General features: G+C 41.0%; 1 protein-coding gene across 3 annotated transcripts in view; it reads right to left on the bottom strand.

Moving 5' to 3' along the window:
- Positions 1–18,008, bottom strand: part of LOC141000002 (phospholipid-transporting ATPase ABCA1-like) — a 39,507-nt gene that overhangs the window by 10,373 nt on the left and 11,126 nt on the right. For all 3 annotated transcript variants that reach the window (XM_073470618.1, XM_073470634.1, XM_073470625.1), the window contains exons 6-24: positions 16,485–16,606; positions 14,507–14,698; positions 12,380–12,469; positions 7,309–7,552; positions 7,077–7,216; positions 6,866–6,982; positions 5,268–5,462; positions 3,454–3,662; positions 3,192–3,368; positions 2,889–3,111; positions 2,394–2,615; positions 1,947–2,151; positions 1,710–1,823; positions 1,398–1,572; positions 1,150–1,281; positions 887–1,026; positions 596–733; positions 266–495; positions 16–88 (exon numbers count right to left, since the gene is read on the bottom strand). In XM_073470618.1, the coding sequence (XP_073326719.1) occupies positions 16–88; positions 266–495; positions 596–733; positions 887–1,026; positions 1,150–1,281; positions 1,398–1,572; positions 1,710–1,823; positions 1,947–2,151; positions 2,394–2,615; positions 2,889–3,111; positions 3,192–3,368; positions 3,454–3,662; positions 5,268–5,462; positions 6,866–6,982; positions 7,077–7,216; positions 7,309–7,552; positions 12,380–12,469; positions 14,507–14,698; positions 16,485–16,606 (3,138 nt within the window). The remainder of the gene's footprint in view (positions 1–15; positions 89–265; positions 496–595; positions 734–886; positions 1,027–1,149; positions 1,282–1,397; positions 1,573–1,709; positions 1,824–1,946; positions 2,152–2,393; positions 2,616–2,888; positions 3,112–3,191; positions 3,369–3,453; positions 3,663–5,267; positions 5,463–6,865; positions 6,983–7,076; positions 7,217–7,308; positions 7,553–12,379; positions 12,470–14,506; positions 14,699–16,484; positions 16,607–18,008) is intronic.

Below are 18,008 nucleotides of genomic sequence, written 5' to 3'. Positions count from 1 at the left end.
TGTGTCAGTTCTTACCGATGGTAGTGGTTTCACTTTCTGGTTCGCTGCCCAGACCAGCATCTGAACTGCTCTGTGATACACTGTCCTCCTGAAGCAAAGGCAAAGAGAGTAAACAGTTAAGTGAAAGACAGACTCAATAAAACATCTCCTTTATTCATGATAAGAATCTCTCACTAGCTGAGACAAATTAATTTTCTGCGCTGGAAGTAAACTCCTTCTCTTGCATCTTTAAAAAAACACCTGTTCCTCTTGATGTCTCTCTTACCTTCTCGTTCTTCTTGCTGTAAGAGACGGTGCTGGCAGAATTCCTGCAGGACTGAAGTGTCAGGTCATAGTCTCTCTTGACCAGGGTCAGATAGTAGCCCGTGCCAAGTTGGGTCTTCAGGAAGAGCGAGGAGCCTACGCAGCACAGCTTGCCGTGGGAAATGATGGCAATGCGGTCACCCAGGATGTCAGCCTCATCCATGTGGTGAGTGGACAGGATGATGGTGCGGCCTGACAGAGGAACAAACACATTCAGCAGAATTAAAAACATCATACTGTATATCCGAAATAACTATGATATGACCAAGAGTAAACTATCAGTTGTATTTACCTTGTCTGTATTTAAGCAGCAGGTCCCAGATGCCCCTGCGAGCATAGGGATCGACCCCAGCAGTAGGTTCATCCAGGATTACAACCTTTGAGCCTCCAACAAAAGCCAGGGCCACTGACAGCTTTCTCTGCATCCCTCCTACAAAGACAACAGGAAGAAAACGTCAGAATGATAAACTTTACTATCTAATTACTATCTTAATGGAAATTCCCCTTCAATTCAATTCAATATTACTTGTGAAACCACTACAAGGAGAAAAAAAAAGCAAAACAGTAAAATAATAAAACTGACCAGACAGTGTGCTTGTGCGAGACGTTCGTTTGTGAGGCAATCCGACATCGTTCACAATTTGTTCCATCTCAGCCTTCACCTTCTCCTCTGGCAGGCCCTTCAGACGGGCGTAAAACCAGATGTGTTCCTCCACTGTCAGCCTGGTTTACAACAAATTACACAAATGTACACAATTACCAAAACGTAAGGGGGAACAAATGAGCACAGAATTCAGTTTTTGATATAAAGACATTCGGATACTGAGATCTTGACTGTATACTTACATGCTGAAAAGTACATTGTGTTGGGGACAGACACCCAGATTCTGCCTGATGGTGCTCAGTTCAGTGCGGATGTCCTTGCCGAGGATGTAGGCTGTGCCAGAGGTGGGTGGAAATAGTCCTGTCAGGATTGACCTATCAGAAAAGCAGCAGGGACACAACAGTCACCATCAATCGCCATCTCAAAAAGAGTAGATTAGTGACAAAGGTGTATTTTAGATGTACTGCAGGTAATTTGTGTATTATCTTACATTGTTGTGGTCTTGCCAGCTCCGTTGTGTCCGAGGAAGGAGGTTATCTGTCCGTTATAGAACCTCAGGGACAGCCCGTCTACAGCCAGTTTGTTTCCGTGGCTGTAGACCTTCACCAGATTCTCAATGTAAACACCTGGCTCGATGTGGCCCGGCTCCTCCTCAATACACACAGCTGTGGATAAAATAAAGTCAAGGAAAACAACGTTTTAATTACAATGTTAATTACAATTACTGTTTGTAAAGCCACATAAACAGAAAGACAAGTATGTATATGTAAATATGTAATGTATTGATGATTATGATTTGTACCGTCAGCGTTGCCCTTCTTTGACAGAGGGGTGGAGAGGTTATTGTTCTCTTTTTCTCCACACCAGTATGTCCTAGTGAAAGGGAAATACCAAGGCCTGGGGATCCCGTATTGACCTGTAATAGAACAGTGAATGTTTTTGATTTCAGTCCTGTTCACTATAACAACCACAAAAAATTTAACTGTAAATCATTGATTTAAGGAAAAAACCACACACGTTAACTTTATTCATGACTCACCAGGGAAAACAGCTTCGATGTACCAGGTCATTATTCCGTAGAGCACGGCGTCAAACAGCATGAGGGAGATAGAGGTGGTCAGGTTGTAGCTGTCTTCCTCCAGAGGGCTGGCCAGCAGGTTCGACCACTGGATACCGACCCCCTGCTCCTCGAACAGGGCAAAGTACTCACAGCCAAAACCAAAAGCCACAGGAGACAGCAGACTCTGGGAGGAGAACAGAGAAGCCAGAGATAAGTGGAGAGAAAGATAATAATTCTAGAAAGCATGCACATGATTTTTTGGAACGTGTCGGTCCATTTGACGCAATAATAGAGACCTTTTTTAATTCTCTATTTGAATTTGAAAGTACATATGAGGGTGAACTCTCAATAAACTCACACTTAACACAAAATACTGACTATTCATGTCTGTATTGACTTGTATATAATTCAATTTCTTCCACGCACCACTACAACTTTTGCTCCAAAGCCCACGTAGTCTTGCCAGGCGACACACAGGACATAGGGCAGGTAGAGGGTGAAGTATATAATGCCACCGCAGGCAGCTGCCAAGTTGGCGCGAGAGAACAGGGTGCTGATGAGGAAACACTGCATGATCGTCACTACACCGAAGGATCCCAGGAAAAGAAACACCACCCCTGGGTCACTGTAGGGCAGCAGGTTTCCCATCTGAGAAGAGAGGAAGGGAAAAGAAAGAGAATTAAATAGTTTTCTGGTTACAGCAGGATGATATCACTTGTTTTCCACAAATTGATGACATTTTTAGACAATGAAGTGTTGTGATCATGGAAAACTTTGATTATTGAGTTAAATGTTGAGTATAAACATCAGCAATGATCAGTTGAGTGAGTTCACTTGTTTTCTACAATTTGCTGACATTCTTGCATGATGACAGAGTGTATGCACGTGTATGTGTGTGTGTGTGTCTGTGGCAACACCAACCTTCAGTAACATCACCAACAAGCCGGCGCTGATCAGGAGCGGGATTAAACTGCTGATGAACCAGCTAAGCCACAGGATGCCGTTGTTCAGTCCCATGATCCTCATGGTCTCCTTGAGCCGAGCCTCCTTCTCGTAAACCACGCCCTTTATGATGATGGCCACTGAGTACATCCACGCCAAGGTCATGAAGAGAGGCATTGAGCGACTCATCACCCGCAGGAAACTGTGAAAAAAAATTCAGAACTGGTTAAGTAACTTTTAAATTACAGTGCAATTTGTTTTTTACTTTTCAAGGTTACTTACATGTCATCAACATAGCAGGGGTAGGGCATCTGCTGAATGTAGATGCCCGTCTTTTCCTTGGTGCCTGTGACAGCTCTGATGATTCCTTGCTCGATGACGTCCTGCAGGTAAGAAAACCCACCCCAGATGTAGCGAAGGTCCTCAAAGGGGTCTGCCCTGGGACCGGGGTCCCAATATCTGCAAAGGAAGATGAAAATCAGTAAGAACATACTTAAACTGCAAAGGAGCTGAGGTCAAATATTAGTTGGACAAAGCCTCTTACCCATCTTTAATCTTGTTTGTCCTCTCCACATTATCAATGTCCATGCGGATCTTATAGTTGACGTTAGGAGGCAAGTCAGGGCTGTTGCTATGGCCAATGTCAGGAAACACGATTCCAGCCCAGAACTTTTGGTTGTTCAGAAGACCCATGGATTTGTTGACCAGTCTCTCCTCATTGGCTACTGGCTCCAGTTTGTCCAGGTTCACACACTGAGAACAAAAAATAGAGGCATATTTTACTCTGAGAGTCTGACAAGAAGTAAAGCTGAATTTGCATGAGTTGTTGTGAAGTTTAAATTGTGTCTGAAGGTCTGAGTCATCTAAAACAAAAACCTGTAAGAACATCTTTTCCTGACAGAAGTTGTTCTGAATTGGAGCATCTCTTTATCACTTAAAATGTTAAAAGTTGACCAGACAGACACTTAACAGATGCAAATGAACTAATCAACTCTTAAACTCAGATCATAAAAATACGACCGCTACACCTATTACACAAACTCATGTGGATTGGGTAGACACAAAGTAACCACAGTTGTTGAGACATCCTGTAGATAAGCCTCTCATATACTCTACATATCTGACATAAGCTGACTTGTACCTCATCTCTCCACACTGTGTGAGAAGCCAATGAGTTCAGAAAGCATAATAAAAAAACACAGTATGGGTATCTCTAATGCTCTAGCCATGACAGGCTTATCAGGCGCAGAAGGCCTTGACATAGTTTTTAGTGTGAGGAAAGTCTTTTTACACACATTATATGATCTCTTCAATGGGTGAGACACAGTCAGCGGGCCAGTGGGTCAAGGAATGAAATGGCATGGTGTTTACTTGGTGTTTGTGTGACGTTGACCTCAAGTTGAGGTTTTAAATTCTGTCTTTGTAAATGATTAGTACTGTTTTTCTCCATGTTATTGCATTATCTATAACGGCATGAGGGATAAGAAGACTAAAAAGAGTCACTAAGGTCAGGAGGTGGATTCAAACCCATAAAATCATTAGTTTTAGTCATCAGTCTGTGGAATGGAAAACATCATTATTTATTTAGCTAATCTAATCACTATATATTTTTTAGCGGTACATCACAAGGCCATTAGTTCACATTTACTACTGAACCTTAATGTTTACTTTGTAGACCTCTCAATCAAGATTGACCATTCACTATGCCATGAACATTGATTAACATTTCGCAGGGGTCTAGGAGTGGTTGTTTATCTCTGATGCTTGGCTCTGGCACACTGACCCGCTACGCAGAGGCAGGAAGCAGTGACACACTCAGCATGGCAATAATTCAATTTGATGAGGGGAGGAAGGGGAAAGAACATTTGATTTTAAATCTTTAAATAGCTGTGCCAGGAGCTAAATTCAGTTCAAAGTGCATTAAAAACCAATAGAAGATACTCAAAGATTTTGTAATGCGATGACCTTTTTGGGCAAGTGGCATTTAACCTATTTCCCCACTAGCTTTTCTTTGTATCTTGACCTAAATGGAAGATATTGGATAACCTGTATTTTACAGACACAACTTAAAACCCGTACAAAGATGTGTTTACTGCGTTACTGAAAACAAGGACAGCTACACAGTTATATAATTACACATGTCTGAATAAACAGACTGAATTTGTTATGTAAACACATCATATCACCCTCTACATTATTTTCCATGAAAATAAAAATTGGTCTAATTTTATGTGTTTCCCAGTAAAAATGACATACAAATTACATACATTTACACATCTGATTGCTCACATTTTGAGACTACTAATTTTCTATTCTTAGTCATGTGTTTAATGATGTATCAAGCACTAACGCACTAACCTCCATGAAGCGTGAGATGGTCTGTATGGCCTGGTCGGTTTCGTTAAAGACTTCTCTCCAGGTATAGGCCGATCCCGCAGATCTCTGGTCCTCTGAGGCCTTGGAAAGGAAGGCCGACACATCTGACACACGCCACTCAGTCCCACTGAGCTGGGCGTTCAAGAATGCAGCACTGGCATTATTCTGGAGCAGGGTCTAAGAAAAAGGAAGGTTTTTATTGTTTATTATAGAGAGTCATGGTAGAAAAGAATAAAAATCTAAAATGTTAAATAGGATACAGATAAAGAAAAAAACTGACATTTACAAACAGCTCAGTCTTACTGTCACAAGACCTTACAATCCTTATTAACCTTCTTTCTCTTGCTTTAAAATGTATGTCAAAGAACAGTGAAAAATAACTGTTGAATAATCACTCTGCCTTTAGGCTTGTTTGGTTTTAAGACCTTTTTTCCTGATGCACCCTGTGTGTATGTTTGTGTATCTCCTTGTGATGCCTGTGACCTATTTTACTGTCATTAGATTTCCTGAGATCCCTATTCAAGGTTTTTCTCAAAATATTATCTCTGCTCAATTATCTCTGCAATCCGCCATTTTCCTGTAACCCAGACAGAGAAAACTATTTCATGGTAGACAGTGCCTAAAATAGCAGAGACAGCCATATAATCAAATACTGTATATAACAGCACACTGTTAGTGGAACAAAATAAAACTGAAGAGCGCTTTAAATGTTTTAAACTATTCCCAATAAATGGGTGTTCACATGGCACCTGCAAAAATATATTGAACAACAAAATAAAGTCAGTGCGCTCAGCAAATATCTCTGGCATGAGGTTATTTTACAGTTACACCTTTCACCACTAGGTGGAAGTGGTGCTTATGCAGTTTACATAAGTAAAGTGGAAGTTGAGAAAAAAGAAAGAAAGAGGAAGAGCCATGTTGTGAACTACACGCCATCTGATAGATACTTTTTCCTTACGAACATGATGGTAAATTGGTCATTCTGGTAGAGTGACTGTATTTTTATAGCCATTAAACTAGACAGAACAAGTAGTCCAGTGTGCAAGACAACCAACACTTTGTGTGCATGTCCCTGTTTAATGTGATCAGAGAGGAAAAAATATTGTTTTTCTTTGAGGTTGCAGACTGATGCCAGACCCACATTTTATTACCACTCTGACAATTCCACTATGATTTGTTTTAAATAATTGAGTTTTATGGATGACTGAAACACTTTGCCCCTTTTAGCTGAATTATCTGTCTGTATATCTCTCACCTTACGTTTACCAAAAGACACCAGCCAATATAAAAAAATTACTTCTCTTTGACTCCTCTTTCTCCACAGTTACCGTGGTACTGTTAAGAACTTTTATCATCTTGCAAAGAACCCATAATAGGTCAAACCAATTTTGTGACATTCAGGGTCAGTCAGAAATCTTGTAGACCTATACTGAAGTAGTCTGGGTGGTCACATTAGACACATAATTACACTTCAGTCAGAGATGCAGAGATTACTCTCTTTAAACCCTTAATGTAAACAGGAAGAACACAGAGACCCTATGACGTCTGTTCGTGTGTGTTATCAGTGCATACACACTCACCCTGACCATGTCCATTTCCTCGCTATTCTCGATGAAGTTCCAAAGTTTGGGCCTCATCTCCTCCCACATTCCACCGAGGTCCCTCAGCACGCCGAGCTCCTGGAAGGTCTTATTAACCTGCGACACACACAAACACAATCAGACTCATTTAATGGGGCTTTATTTATGATTCTGGTTAGGGATTAGAGATTAGAGAGGACTGTTGTTGTACCTCGTGGATGATTCTCTGTGTGGCTGGAGTATCTGGGGTGTACAGGATCTTCCCCATAAGCAGAGGCTTCAGAGCTCTCCAGATCATCCTGGAAATAGGGCTGGACTCGAGGCTTCGCATCATGTTGTTACAATAGGGAGCTGGAGAATAAACACAGGCATTCTCAATCTTGAACCTTGTCTGGCAAGATTTTTTTAAAAAAAGCTTGTTTCCAGTTACTTTAGACACATACTGGAAGAGTTGTCATAAGCGGAGAGAGGTTCGCTGTCGCTGTCATTGCCATGGTTTCCGAAGAGGGCCTTGTAGTTGTTGTCTTCATACCAGTTGAGAGACTTGATTTTGAGGCCGCCTCCCTCGGGGTGTCCACAGACGATTCGTGACACAGCCTGGTACATCTGGTTTGGGGAGCCTGTGGCATTTGCAGTCAGATACAGGATCTCCTTACGCATATCTTTCCAACTCTTCATATTGGAAAGCTGGAGGGAGGGGGAGACACATGGAGAATTGTTAAAATGATGACATTTTGGGATAAGTGGCTGCCGGAGGCGTCTTATTGTCAAGCTTGTAGGTGATTTAAAGTACATGGATTATGAATAGCTGCACTTTTTTTGTATTTTTCCCAACTGCATCAGATACGGTAAATAACTGTGAGCAGTGAAAATGATATCTTCATTTAAGGCGATCATCTTTCATAACACGGGGAGCTTATATGCACCCTGTTTGTGTGACACTGCATGTTTGAAGTTATTAAAGGTTATCATCTGCACTATGAGTGGTATTCTAGACATGGAAGTCAAGTGTTGCATTGCGGGGTGGAGACACTTAGCACTTAGCCGTCTGCCTGACTAAGATAAATTTAACTGATGTTCCCAGTCCTATCTCCCCCCCCCCCCTGTGTGCACGTGTGTGTGTGTGTGTGTGTGTGGTTTTGCATTTCTGTCCAGAGGACAGATCAGATAACACATGAGATGTAATTTGGTGTGTTGCTTAGATGTTATCACACAGTTTCCTACATAAAAAGCAAGTACGACAATGTATATTCTTGGAGTTTCTTAGAATGTAAATATTGTCACTGGTGTTAATAGTTTTACCTCTGGACTGTGTTTCTTTTAAAAAAAAATGTCAATGCTATAGGCTTGGGGGCAGTGTAGTACTGTTGCTCTGTTATTACAACAGTGTATTGGTACTGCTGCTCCTCAGCTACTATTAAAAGTCATATTATAGTTCAGTATTGTTGGCAATGACTAAAAGAGAAATAAAAGGTAAAAGCCAAATTGTGACTGTGACATTTTTTTAATGAAAACTAAACCATTAACTCTTCATTTAAGTATTTTTGCTGAAGATGAGCAAAAAGCTTTAATGGTAGTCTTCTTAAGTAATATGCTTCGGTAGTATTACGCTTGCTTACAGGAAAAAGTAACTTAATCAACCATCAAGTCTGTGTTACGGCAGTCTGAAGGGAGCATGGAGTTCATTGTGGTTCACACGGAGGTTACTATGGGTCAAGAGACAAGTCGCCACAAGTTCCCAGTTAATGTCTCCAAACTGGTCAACTGCGCATATAATTATGTCACCAACTCGTGATACGGAAGGAATCAAAGGAGGGGTGTTGTGTTTTTCATGCAAGTAAAACAAAGGGTGGAAGAAGAGGGGAGCTTTTGTTTCTAAAGTTTGCAATGCAGGAGGTTATACTTGGGCTGAAGTGTGAGGGACGAAGGCTGAGGAAATCACACCTTTTTTCTGAGGTGAATATGTTAGGAGGTCAGAGATAGATAGAGAAAGAAAGAAAGAAAGAAAGAAAGAAAGAAAGAAAGAAAGAAAGAAAGAAAGAAAGAAAGAAAGAAAATCATATGAGCTTGCAGCAGAGAAGGCAGGAGAGGGAGGTGTGAGAACAAAGAGAGGTTACTTTCGGTCGTCCTCCTAATAGGCAAACCTCCGCAGGCTCCACAAGCAGAGCGCTATTATACTGACAACTGTTGAGTACACACTCACTGACATATAAACACAAATGCACGCACTAACACACAAATGAGAAGATCAGAAGATCAACAGAAGATCCTGACACGTCATGCATCGCTGTATCAGAACAAATAACACTGTTTTCTCCATCAAGTCAGTTTAATGTCAAATCACCTGTCTACAGCATGTTATTCTTATTCTGCCCGTCAACATATACTCAACGATACTCAACACTTTTTTCCAACAAAGAGACAGTGAGACTGAGAGCGCTGCTGCATCTCAGATAATAGATGCACGTTCTGTACACAGCTGCTCTGCAGATGAGCCTGCTGCCACATCAAACAGTCACATGCTTTCTGGGTCTTTGTGTAAGTGGTTTTCCTGTATGGCTGTCGATGTGTGTTAACGTGTTAAAAAGCTGTGCATGTGTGTGTTACATATGTACTTGTAAATATGTGTCCTCGTCTCTTCACACCAGCTGCGAAAACAGAGCGATGGCTGACGGAAACCTCAAAAACCATTTATTTCCTTTGTTTCGGTGTCAAGTGCTCGCACACAAACACATCTTATAAAGTAGGGGTTTTTTTTTGTCTGTGTGTAAATGACTCTCTCTGTCTGCCAAAAATGAACATGACTGTGCATGGTCCAAGTGGGTGAGGTTTCATTTGCCTTTGCTGAAAACGCTTTTTGTGTGACTGAGTCTATGTGTCATTTCCCTCGAGGGATGATGCCCATGTTAACTTAGATGACTAGGTGGAAACACACACACGCACACACAGACGGGCAGGCAGCAGACGAGGATCGTCCCAGAGTAACCTCGCAGCAGAGCCTGCTTGAGGTTACTAAAGTTCAAATTCACGCTCTGGTACACAGCTATTTAGATCAGGACAGCTCAGAAGCTAATCATAAATGAATTGTTAATATGAAATTGTAGATTTTTAACTAAATCCAAACCAGGTTGTGCCCTGAAAATTATGATTCCTACTGTAAACAAACAAGACTAAAAAAATATTGGTGATGAGCATCTGCCTTACATAAAAGGAATCCTAAAAAAGAATATTAAAATGTTTTGGTCCTGATCGGGTCAAAATGAAACATCTTTGTACTCTGACCATAGAAGACGGTCAGTTAAATTTAGAGAATCTAATCGTTTCCCTCTAGATATCAGGTTGTAGTTTTCTCAATGATAGTGATCAGGCTTCGAAACAGAGAGGTTACTACAGTTTATTCACTCCCTCCCTGCCTCTTTCCTTAGCAACCACTTGAGCTACTTATTGCAAACAATACAAAGACGATAAATGTCACTAATGTTTCCTGGAAGCATGTTGATTATAAATTAGAATTAATTATTCAAAAAGTATTTGTTTACTGGGCTTGTCAGGGAAGGAAACAAATTACCATTTTTCCCCTTTATTACCACCTATAATAATGCAGGCTTTAGTATATGTTGTTGTAATAGCGTGGGAATGAGTGTGAGTCCAGATTATTAGAGTTCAAATCGGTGTACTGCCAGCCTCCAGAGCTAAACAAAGTAATCCACTTACAAACAGAGAAAAGGGTTAAAGAGTGTACAGCAACTAAATAGGATTTAATGACTGTAAATCAAGAACGTGGATGGCTGCTTGACAAGATTGATCAGCTATGAATAAGGAATAAGTAAAGGATATTCTATTGTTCACAGGTTACTTCATTCTGATGATGAAGATAATGTAAGTTTTTGTAAGGATCTTTGTGAGAGCAGTGAGGACAATCTGCAATTGCTTTATATACAATGTAAGTGCAACAAAACTTGAACTGAACTTGAACAAAGTTGGATTTTTACATATTCGCTCCACTGGCAGAATTTTTATGTGGCTCGTCACATGGCTGAAAATGTTAAAATAAGGTTTTTCTTGACTACTGAGAAGACATTTGAAAATGCATTATCGCTGTGGTTCTTTTTGCCCTCCAACAGTGATAAGCCCCGGATTGAAACACAGGCTGCAGATGATTACTGGTTAGGGAGGAGAGGTTACATGAGTGCATTTATCCACTCTGCCAGCCGTCTACCAACCAGCTGAGCGAACCCATATAATCTGCTTCTAACAAAGTAATACATCCTGAAGAGGAATGATTTCTGTTCACGAAAGAATAATCAGATTAAATAGATGCTCTTTCAGTGAACATGCCACTGTGTGTTTACATCATACCTGAAGTATCAGTGGCCTAAAATAAACATAAGGTCTCCACAGGAGAACAAAAGATCGACAAGAGCATTTCAGACACAAACAAAATGGTGGTGGAACCTGGGAGGAAGTTATGCAAGATTTTTTTGGGTTGATATTCTTCCACTTTGGATGTGTGTTAATCATTGGCCTCTCACACAATAGAGCTAAAAAAAAATAAAATTGGTGGAATATTGGAGAAAGCACAAACAACACAAGAGAAAAGACGAAATCGGTGACGTTTTTACAGCTGTTTAGACAGGAAGCACTTTCACACCCGTAAATGTACACACACACACACACACACACACACACACACACACACACACACACACACTTGTACACATACAGCTGGGTCTGTGTTTAGCCAACTCAGCAGCAGCCTGAGATAAAGGGGCCTGTGTCATGTTGTGTTGTGTTGTGTTGTGCCGTCTGTGTTTTTGCACCACAGACTGCTGCTTCTCTCCTTTCTTACTACATTCCACCTGCTCAGACTAGGTTACATTAGCTGAGGTCAGCATGCCAGTGCAAGAGAGTGAGAGAGGGAGAGTGTGCATGTGTTTGCGTGCATGTGATCCTATACTGGTTGTGTATGCAAGGCAGTGAAGACACCTGGTTGTTGGCTGAGTAAGGCTCTCGTGCCACCACCTACAGGAACATTTCACAGCCTCTTTTTTCTTATTAAAGCTTGAGAAAGAAACTTTTTTGTAGAGCTTTTATGATTTATACTGTAGTTTGTTAAGGTGAGGTGAAATCTAGCTTCAAAAAAGAGGAAAATCAGAGCTAAAATTCCTTAATTAATATTGTTGAATGTTGAAAAACAGAACCCATACCAACATCCGACAGCTTGCTGAACTTAAGGACCCTTATTTACTTATTTTGTTATTTTATCAGAATGTGCTTTGAAGCAAGTTTGCTTTATTACTACGAGCGACTTGTGTGTAAAATAAACTAAATAACTTTGCAGAAAGCAGATTCTCGGTAAAAAATTGATTTTATCAACAAACATTACTACTGAAGTCTGAACTTTGGAAACAAATACTTCAGTCGTCCTGTTTGTATCTGTTGTAACATGCGTGGGTTTGTTCTCGGTGTGTGTGTGTGTGTGTGTGTGTGTGCGTGTGTGTGTGGTGTACTTACCTCCACGGCCAGTGCTCCCAGGTTCTCCAGAAGATAATCGGTTGCAGCTGAGACTTCCTGAACGACTTTGGGGTTGGACTTCACATCCTTCTGTTTGAGAGAAAGGGCACCTTTACTAAATTGCATTTTAAACTTTTCTTTTGTGTGTGCATAATTAATACATCCTGTAAAAAGAAATTGAAACAGGTAATAAAACTAAATTGATGTTCAGGGGAAGAAGGAGGCCAAGGTGCTCATAAAAAGTTCTTAAAATACAAACAAATCTTGTAGTCATATTGTATTAACATATGTGCTATCTTCCTACTTATTCATTTAGTATTAATTGTGAAACTTCTCTTAAATTTTCCTTCATATATTTTCTCACATATGACATTTCGAAGGAAAAGGCTCATCACAGAGGCAAAGAAAGATGAGAAGGGAAATAAAAGTTGTGGTAAAGGAGAAGTGGGAGAGAAGGATGACGAAAAACATTGGGGTCAAAGGTGAGTGAAGAGGGGAGCCGAGAAAGAACAACAGGTCAGGCTTTGACCCCCTGTGTTCCCGTCACTCAAACTGCTGTGTGTGTGTGTGTGTGTGTGTGTGTGTGTGTGTGTTCTCATCTATCACACTATGCTGTCAGCTGCTGGAACGCCTGACACTCGATAAAGCACAGGTGTCGCTGAAGACAGAACAGCCGTCAAGGAAGAGAAAAAGATACTGTAGCTTTCTAGTATGTTCACTCTCGTTTGCTCACTCGCCTGCCTCATTTTCTATTTATCGCTCGCTGTCTTACACACACATGCACCCCCATAGAGTAACTTTTGGGAGAAAGCTGAGTTATGTAAGATATGCTCTCACTTTAAATGTAATTTTGTCACTTTTAGACAGGAATTTCCATCCATACATCAAAGTTTTTCAAAATCTAGAGTTTTGTATAGAGAACAAGTGTTTTGGGGTGAATCAGGTCCACAGTGAGCAAGACAATGATTTCATTCTCATATCAAGAGACTTAAAGGCAGCTTTTCTAATCTCTTTAACAGCGCAGCAAGCACAGCAAGGCTCTGGGTTACAGAGCGTTGCTGACTCAATTTTTACTTAAAGACACACTCTGTTTTTCTTCATTTGTCTGTTTCTTCCTCTATAATCAGAACTACAGCACACAATGTTTGTTTCACCTTTTGCCATCCTTTACCATCGTGACTCACATTATTGTCACGGGTTTTATGGGAAGGGGGCAGGCTGTTCAGGAAGATAAGTTGGAGGAGAGGTGACGCTGACGGAACAGAGGCGATGAGAGGGAGGGAAAATGAGTAGAAGAAAACAAGGGAAAGTTTCATAGTAAGCAGAAAAGACAAGGGATCAGGGATTTACTTCAAATGGGTGAATAAAAGGAAGTCCGGCTTTGATTGGCGATTTAATGCCAGACCTATACAAACAGTGATTCCTCATGTCACATAACATTAGTCTCACTGTCAATGGCTCCCATTTAGCAGTCACAGTAAAATGACCTCCAAAGACAGTTACAACAAGTCTCTGAAGTGAAGAGGAAGCCATCCACCATGTAGATGTGTATGTGCATTTTTATCTGTGTGTGCACTTGTCCATGATGTCCCATATTCTGTAAACACTCAAGTTGTTAAAAAGTAAAAAAAATAGCAAAACCTCTCAGCGATTCTTCTTATAAAACAGAAGAGAAAATCTGTTATTTTAAAAACAATATAGTATGAGCCCCTGTTGACTGCAGAATACTGCATTTATGGGAATATCTATGGTGACACAAACTCATCTTGCTTATGTTGGAGGTCACAAAACTGTCTAGCAGTGAAGTAACACAGGTCAGTGATGTTATAATGTTTGTTACAGTGAAAACGGGAAGAGTGTGTCTTCCTGGCCAAGAGGACAAGATACAGAGTCCTGGTGAAACATGTCAGTAAAATTGTGAAACTGAATGGTCGACCTGACTGACTGGGGGGCCAACAGAATGATAAATCGATGTTCTCAGGTTTGACGTTGTGTCATCACCAACAAGGTGCAGGGCCAAAACTATGAAAAAAGGATCCATGTTGTTAAGAGTATTTGATTATTATTTTTGATCGGGATGTTAAAACTACAACTGGTTGATGTGTTTGACTCAATGGATAAACTTACCCAAATCGGTTTGAGGAAATCCAAATTGGACAGGAAGTGGCTTTGCGCCTTGTTTAGCCAATCACTAGAGGACTTGCAGATAATTTCTTGAGTCAGTTGGGAGACGTTGCGGTCGGCAATGTGAACAAACTCCTCCAGGGGTGTGGTGTTACAGAGGTCTCTCAGATGGAAACCGAAACCTTTAGTCAGCACCTGCACAGAGAACAAAGACAGTGGATCAGAAAAATTGGAGAAATATGAAAACACATGTGTACTACATGCCATGAGAGGATAGACGAGAGAAAAATATCCAGTTTGATTGGTTGGGGTCAATAAAGGGACTGATCTCATTGTTTGACTTTGAAACATACAACAACAGAACAGTGGTCCTGCCAATAAACGTTTATAGATGGTCCAGTAAATTATTTCTATTTCTCTTCTAAGAAACACTTGCTCACTTTGCCTTCGCAAGTAACATTGCATCAGTGTGTGGTGAGTAACACTGTTTCATCACAGAGGTCCCTTGCTGGGGGTTCTTGACTCTGTAAAAATTGTCATGTCTCAGCTTAGAAACATCCTGACCATGAGAACAAAACAATGATGTTCACGGAAAGATATTGCCGAGGGAGAGAAATGTTATGAATGTCGAATGGGCTGGGGCTAGCCAAGGACATCTTCTGGAAAGCTTTTTGACGAAACACGTAATAAAAATAAAACTCTACTTGCAGAGAATCATCTTTGTCATTTAAAATAAAACTTCTCCCCTCTCATTTTTCATAGGGTTAAAGACACTGAAGAGGAAGCACAGCTGCGCACATGCAAGCAAAGTAACAGAATGCTGTATCCTATGTCCCTGGACAGAGGCTCTGTTCTCTCTAAAAGAGTCGAGATGGTCGTATATGCCTGAGTGTGTGTGTGTGTGTGTGTGTGTGTGTGTGTGTGTGTGTGTGTGTGTGTGTGTGTGTGTGTGTGTGAGTGTGAGTGAGAGACAAAGACGAAGAGCGAGCAGGGAGCACACTGACTTATCATCTAAATGTCCTTGACCAGTCTGTGTTATGCCATCATGTCCGTCAGACTACAAATTGTAAACACACACACACACACACACAAACACACACACACTGTGATAATCTTTTCATTGGGAAAAACATCAGGGCTTACAGCAGTGAGTTTGGAGGATTGGGAATCATACTAATCATCCCAGAGAACCCCAAACATATTTTTCCCTTTAGATATCTTTGCTTTCATGTATCTCACTGCTGTTATTCCATACAAGCTTCCTTTAATTTTCACCCCTATCCTTAAATAATGTTCAGAACATCCTTCCTGGACTAATGGATAGTCATCCTCTCTGATCAATAGATGTCTGGGAGAGACTGATGGGTAGAACAGAATCAGATGGTGTAATGTGAATTTGTCTTTGAGCCTCTGTGTCTGCACGTGAGGAGAAATGGGGGCAGGGGGAAAGGGAGGAGAGGCGGGCATGTGACACCAGCCATCCAATTGTAAAGCAGGGATGATGTGGTGGGCTGGGTTGGGAGCTGTTGTTGAGGTGGGTAGCTGAATCAGTCAATGTATGTGTGTGACATTGGGGGTGGGGGGGATCATCACGTCATCATGAAAAGAAGAAAAAGAAAAGAGAAAAAGAGCAGAGGAGATAACAAAGATATAACAAGAAGAAGAACTTGATTTTTTTCTTCTTGTGGGGAAAAAAAACATAAGGAAGAGGCAGACGGGGGCTTTTGATGCCCGACAGCCTCTATATCCCCCACCCACAGTGATTTTTCTGCTGGGTATTAAGGGCTTAGCTGTGCCACAGCAGAGTCCTATGGCCCAACAGATACTGTCAAGCCAAGGTCATTGGATTCATGCACAAGCACTGTGGCCAGGGAAGTGTGATTATCTCATACTTGAAAAGAACACAGAAAACAACTTCACACACAAAACAATACTGTACTGTTTGCTTTGGTTCTGAGGGACTACAAGCATGATACTCTACCTTTTCCAGATTGACGTCAGCCTCCACGATCTGCTTCAGCGCGTGACGAGGAAGTGAGGCATTGTGGTGAAGGAAGTGGGAAAGGGTCTCATCATCTCGCAAAAAGTCCTTCAGCTTGAAACCTATAAAAAAACAGAAGCATTGACTCAACCAAGTGTAAGACATAAGACGCTTCTGAAAAAAGAAGTTTTTATTTGCTGGTTGATATTGATACCAGGATTTACAGCTGTGTTCCCAGCGTGATATACAGTAAAATCTAATTTATTTTCCACAATAAAGTGGGGCTGCAAACCACTTTCTCATGCAATGATCATATGAAACAAGTCATAAAATACATCCTATAAGGTGACTATAAACTTTCCTCACTATTCTGACAAAAAAATCTACCAAATTCCCAGATTTTCCTTGTCCTCAGTATCCCTCTTAAAATTCCTTAACATTACAGAAATGATATCAAGTGGAAACCCCCAGAGCAAGAGCTCCATGATTTAATGCTCAGTGATAACAACAACATGTAATATACCAAGGATTAGTGGACTCACTGACTCAACTGAGCTCATAAATATACATCACTTAATTAAAGGATTGTTTCCAAATCAAATGATATATTTGAATAGTTCACAAACACAGACACACACTGTCTTCTCTGCATTCTCTGAGAACTTTTTGTACTTTCGCTGCATTCCAAAAAGGTCAAAACCATTTCTGAAACTGGCCTGAGTCAGCTGTGTGGTTGCGCGCACACACACACACACACACACACACACACACACACACACACACACACATGCACACACACAGCTCACTTCTCCTAAGCTCTGGGTTTTGTTCTCAGGCAGGGTTACTACAGGGCGTTCCACTTTAGTCCAGATACTGGTCTTCCTTCCTTTCTCCTCTCTCTCAAATTTTTGCCATCTCGACCTTTCACCTATTTTTCTGTACCCTGAATGGCTTTTTGCCCATTTTTCTCCCCACTAGACCTTGGCTGAAACTAGTTGCGAGGAATCATGCAGAGAGAACAGGAATAGCTCCTGTTGCCCTTGGGCTGCTGCTGCTCAGCAGACTGTTATTTTGGTTATTAACATCTGTTAATGTATCTGTTGTGTAACTGCATACTTTTATGTTACCATAGCTTGATGCATCAAACTTAACTGATTATTTCCTCTACTGCCCTGGATTATCAAGATGAATTTTTTTACAAAGCCTGAATGGTAACTGCTCTGCTCTTGTCTAGTCTGTTTGCAGCTTAAAAAAAAAAAAGATTTTGATTGCTTATTTTACAATGTCTTCCTGCTTTCCTTCCCTCTAGTCTTCCCTTCATCTCCAGTAAATCTTTTTGTACTTGCTATCATTTATAGCTATCAGATGATCCCTCTACACACACACACACACACACACACACACACACACATACAGGAAATACTTTGCTTTGACTGAACTGAACATCCCTTGGGAGGAACTGAAAGAGAACAGTGTGTTTCTGTCTGTTGAGTGGGCACATGTGTGGTGTCGCTGTTACATATA

This window comes from Pagrus major, chromosome 1 (genome assembly GCF_040436345.1).
Source record: "Pagrus major chromosome 1, Pma_NU_1.0".
In the NCBI taxonomy this organism is placed as follows: domain Eukaryota; kingdom Metazoa; phylum Chordata; class Actinopteri; order Spariformes; family Sparidae; genus Pagrus; species Pagrus major.
Note: the sequence above shows the minus strand (reverse complement) of the source record. Positions and strands in the feature narration are given on the sequence as shown.